Here is a 4847-nt window from a genome sequence, read left to right on the forward strand (position 1 = left end):
CCTGGCGCCACGCCCAGCCCGGAGCGCCGCCAGGGCGGACAGGGCTCCGAGCCCGTCTGCCGGACGCGCTCGGATGAGTGGACTCAGAACTTGCCAGAGCAGCAGCCAGAGCAGCCCGGGGGCTTGGGCGATCAAGGGAAGAAGCTGGGCTCTGTCACCTTGAGGGTCTGCCCTCAGTACGAAACGGGACTCTCCAAAGAGACCAGTGTCAAGGTACCGGAGCCTGTAACGGGTGGCAGAGCCCTCTGTCATGCCCAGAGGGATGGGGCTGGCAGGATGGGGACATAGGCAGCAGGGCTCGTGTGCCCCACACCTGGCACTGCCCTCCCCATCCTCCACCGTCCCAGGGGTGAGGTCCCCTGGAGACCCACAGCACTCCTGCCCTGACTCCCTCTGTCCCTGCTGTAGTGATGGGGCTTCTGGCAGGACAGGGTGTGTCTGGAGGGGCGACGGCTGCTGCTGCAGAAGGAGAGAGCCAGGGCCGCACGTAGCAGGTTTTGGGGACAAGGCAGTGGTGCCAAAGTTCAGCTCTTGGTCTGTGGCTCAGCAGGTGACAGTAGGTTGGTGCCAGCCAGTGTGGGCAGGCAGAGCAAAGGACACGTTTGTGGGTTTCCCTTGCCACGGGCTTGTGTTCAAACACATCATCCTTCCCAGCCAAAATTCAGCCGCCACCCCTGCCCTGGCCGTGGTCCTCCTACAGCCCCCCCTTCCCAGGTGTGTGCTCCCTGCTCCAGCCTTCCCCGTTAGCGAAGGGAGAGCAGGAGCCTTTTGTCTCCAGCCTGTGGCAACTCCAGTGGCAGAAGCCACGTCAGTTCCAGATGGAGGAGCAGGCAGAGCTCCTTCCACGCTCCTTCGGCCTCAGCTGGAGCAGCTGTGTGACCTGACTCCTCTCCATGAGGGCCTTGCTGCCGAGGGCTGAGCCCCCAGCTCTGACCACTCACACCTACTCCAGGTGGGATCCCCCATGGAGGGCATCCCCCAGGACACACATATTGGGCAGGTCCCCCTCTGGCTTTGTGGCCTCCTTTGGTCCTAGGCATGGAGATCCTTCCCCTGTTGAAATTTCTCTTCCGAGACATTCCTGGTGCCCAGGACTGAGGATGATGGAGCAGAAAATCATTAAATCATGGACTGGTTTGGGTTGAAAGCGACCCTAAAGAAATGGCAGAAGAAGAACAGAGCCAACAGGCTGATTGGTTTATTGCTGGGGAGGTTTGATAGCCAGTTGTCTCTGCACCCGCCAGGACATCCTAGCAGAGACAACTCTGCCTTGCAGGATTATTTTCCATTTGAGGAATGCCCATGGATTTCTGTGGAGCTGAAGCGCAGCCCTCGGGTTCTTGGCGGGCTGCCCACGCAGCTTTTGAAGTTGCAAAGCTCTGGACACGCCTGCTTGAAAGCGTTTTACGATGTTCTCCTTGAAGAAAGGCGAGTTCAAAGGCACGGCTCCTCGGCTGGTGTAAATCAGCTGAGCCCTGCCATGGCTGTTCAGGGCTGGCAGCGCTCACGTGGGCCCAGGGCTGGGACCACCCCGCTGGGGCAGCGCTCCTGGCGCTCCGCAAACCCTCACAGATGTGCCAAAGGAAACGCCGCCTTGCCTGGGCGAGGATGGATGTCCTGCCTTTGGGCCTTTGAAGCCAAGCAGCAGCTCCTGGCGTTAGCAGCCCAGGGCCCTGATGAGCTCATTTTCTTGAGAGGATTTGGATTCAGAGGGCTGTCCCCAAGGAAGCGGAGGGCAAGGGTAGCTGTTGGTGGGAGAACCCCAAGCTTCTGCACAGGATGAAATTTAGTGCCACGTTCCAAAGAGGTTCCTGTTCTAGTTTGGCAGAGCTGTTGTGGTCCAGCTGGTCTGAGAGTCTGGACCCTGCTCACAAGAGGGACTTCACACAGATCCCTCCATGGTGCCAGGAGTAGGACAGGGACTGTCCCTGTCCAGCTACAGGTGGTGAGGTGGTGGGACAGCCTGAGCGGAGCTGTAGGTGACACATGCAGGGGTTGAGTGGCAAGGGCTTGAAGAGAGCAGTGGAGGCAGGAGAGCAGTCCTGGCATGCTGGGACACTCCCTGGGCATTCCCTCCGTGTGGTGTGCCCATGGCTCTGTGCCAGGCTGCTGCCACCTGCTCACGGGCACCACTGGGGCAGCTGTTCCTCCACCCTCACCATTCCTCCACGCCATGTGCTGCCTTCGGCCCCTGGTCCTGCTCATTCCTCCCCCTTACCATCCCTTTCTCCCGCCTCTCTCTCTCCGCAGCTGCACATCACCGGCCAGACACCTGCCAGGGAGGTGGTGAAGCTGGTGGTGCTGGAGATGAACAGCATCTCGCGGGACGTGCTGGGTGGCTCAGCCGCCGTCTGCTACGGCGAGGAGCAGCTGGAGCACTTCGGACTGGTGTTCGCTGCCGACGAGAGCGAGCGGTGGCTCCCCGATGACTTCCTGCCTCTGTCCCTCCACACCAGCCAGCCCGAGGGGCGGTTCTACGTCCGCATCAAGGAGACATCCCCGCTGCTGCTCCAGTACGGGCCGGCGACCACCGTATGAGAGGAGGAGAGCCCACGGGACAGCACGGAGACCTCGGCTTGCAGAGAGCAGACAGCTCGTCTCTGATGCTTCCTCCTTCCACAGACACCCTCTCATCAGGCGTCCGCGGGGTGGAATGGGATCATACTGGGTTGTGTGTTATTTGTTTGTGCTATTTTTTAAATTTTTTTTTTTAACCAAAGAGACATCGAGACTCAGTTTTTCTGACTGGAGAAGAGGAGGGTGGAGTGCGGAGACCTCAGAGCTCAGGAGGAATCTCTGCAGGAATGGAATTTTTGAAAGTAAACATTTTTAAGGAGAAAGAGGGGGGAGAGAGAGAGGAAAAAATATTACAAGAAGAAGCAGCAATACATTTATTTTTTTCCCTTTCTTTTTTTCTGAAGAACCTTGTTTGGGATTCACTGAAGGCAAAGCCACAGAGGATTGCTGGGGAGGGCTGTGGTGTCAGTGAGGAGAGGGCACAAGCCACCAGGACAACCCTGGGAAGGGTGTTTTCCTATCTGCCCTCCTTTCACTGCACCTGGAGAAATGATTCTTGCACACAGTTCTTGGAACAAAATTACATTAGTATTTTTATTCTGAAAAAACGTCAATAATCATTGTGCCAGAGCCACTGGAGCTGGGTAAAGGTGAAGATCCTCTGACTTGTGTCCAAGGCTAAAGAAACCCATGCAGCCAGCCCCCTGCACTCGCAGACGTGTCAGTACCACACTAGAGGTTTGCTATAGGGCATCTCCTGCAACCCCCTGGGCTTCCCCGTCCCCCTGGGTGCCGTTTTGTTCTGGTGATTGTGCTTCTCTTGTACGTCCTACAGCATGACATTTTGTTAGCCACTAGGTCTCCTGTTAACAAGGTTACTTTTCTGATCTCCTGTGGTCCATAGTAAAGACGACTGCTGCTGACCGCATATCACTTGTCCTTCTTGTGGCTCGGTGCGTAGCATTCCATCATCCATCCCCCAAACCAGCCCCGATTCCAAGGGCTGGCCTCCTCTTTCCCAGGAGTGTTTAGTGGGATGCTTTCCACGCCGAGCAGCGTTACATTGACACACAGATCACACGTGTGGGAGCAAAGTACAAGTGAAAAATGCTCTTCTGGGCTTCATTGCTCTGATAAGATAAGCCTGGGCATGCCAAGGCATCACCTCCACGGGGTGGTGGAACCCCAGAGCCGTACGGCTGGATGCCTTGGTCTGGTCCTGCAGCCTCCACAGAGGGAAGAACCCCAGGAGAGGAGCAGGGATGGCAGTGAGAGCTCACGGCTGTGTCACAGCTGGCACAAACACTGCAGGCAAGGTGCCAGTCTGGCACTCCTTGGCAAGGTGAGGCTCCCGATGCTGATGCCCCTGCAGCAGCCACCTCGCTGCCCTTCTCCTGGCATGGAGGGGTCAGGGCTGGGCAGCAGCCCCTGTCGCTGGGTGCCAGGGCGCAGGAGGGGCTCTGTGGGCATCCACATGGGTCGGCTGTAGCTCTGCAGAGGTTCCTCATTCCTCGCCTTGCGGCAGCCAGTGTGGCATGGGCAGGGATGTATCCCAGCACGAACCCTTCCTGCCCCACGTCAGAGCCACTGTGGAGGGGAGGATCCTGTGCCAGCCCCTCAGCTGGTGCAAATCAACCAGCACCGCATTGACGTCACTGCAGGCACCGCCATGGGATGTGGAGGCGAGCGACAAAGGAACATTTTAAAAGGCACTTCTCCCATCTCCTCTCTCCTTTGCTTGTCTTCTGCCTCAAGTTAAAACCAATCCCACTCTCCCAGGTCAAGGAAGAAATGGGTTGGTGAGTGTAGATGTTCCCGTGGTGTTTGTCCTTGTTGGGCATCCACAGGCACTGACATCCCAAAGAGGCAGGAGCTGCAGGGTGGCCCTGCCCTTTGCATGTGTCACCTACGGATGCTCAGAGCCTGAGGCAGGGCAGAGGGAAGGCACAACTGGTGGAAAACTAAGTGGCTTTTTGGAAGTCACAGAGTGAATTGAGTGTTAGATCAGGGCTATGTACAGAAAGCTACATCTGTGTCCCTGATGCTCCTCAGCATGGAGCCGTGCAACTCCTGATGCCCTTTTATTTGACCCCAGAAGGGAAAAAGACCTCCCCTTTCCTTAAGAAAGCCCTGCTCCATCAAGAGAGGTGGAGCCATGACCCAAAGCCAGGCACTGGTCTTTGGGGTGGGCCTGGGACCCTCTGCAGCTGGGGGCTGGTTGCCCCCACCTCTGTGCAGAGCTGTGCCCATGGAAAGGTCTCGCTGGCCGTGCAAAGCTCTCTGCAGGAGCTGCTCTGACCACACAGCAGCTTGGATCCCTTGGCTGCAGG

The 4847-nt window shown here is 57.5% G+C and overlaps 1 protein-coding gene across 1 annotated transcript in view; it reads left to right on the forward strand.

The window, feature by feature from the left end:
• Positions 1-2538, forward strand: part of LOC103623320 (ankyrin repeat and fibronectin type-III domain-containing protein 1) — a 194293-nt gene extending 191755 nt beyond the window's left edge. The window contains exons 22-23 of the mRNA XM_017745682.1: positions 18-213; positions 2251-2538. Of these exons, the coding sequence (XP_017601171.1) occupies positions 18-213; positions 2251-2538 (484 nt within the window). The remainder of the gene's footprint in view (positions 1-17; positions 214-2250) is intronic.
• Positions 2539-4847: the final 2309 nt, after the last annotated feature.

This window comes from Corvus brachyrhynchos, unplaced genomic scaffold, assembly GCF_000691975.1.
Source record: "Corvus brachyrhynchos isolate BGI_N302 unplaced genomic scaffold, ASM69197v1 scaffold369, whole genome shotgun sequence".
NCBI lineage: Eukaryota > Metazoa > Chordata > Aves > Passeriformes > Corvidae > Corvus > Corvus brachyrhynchos.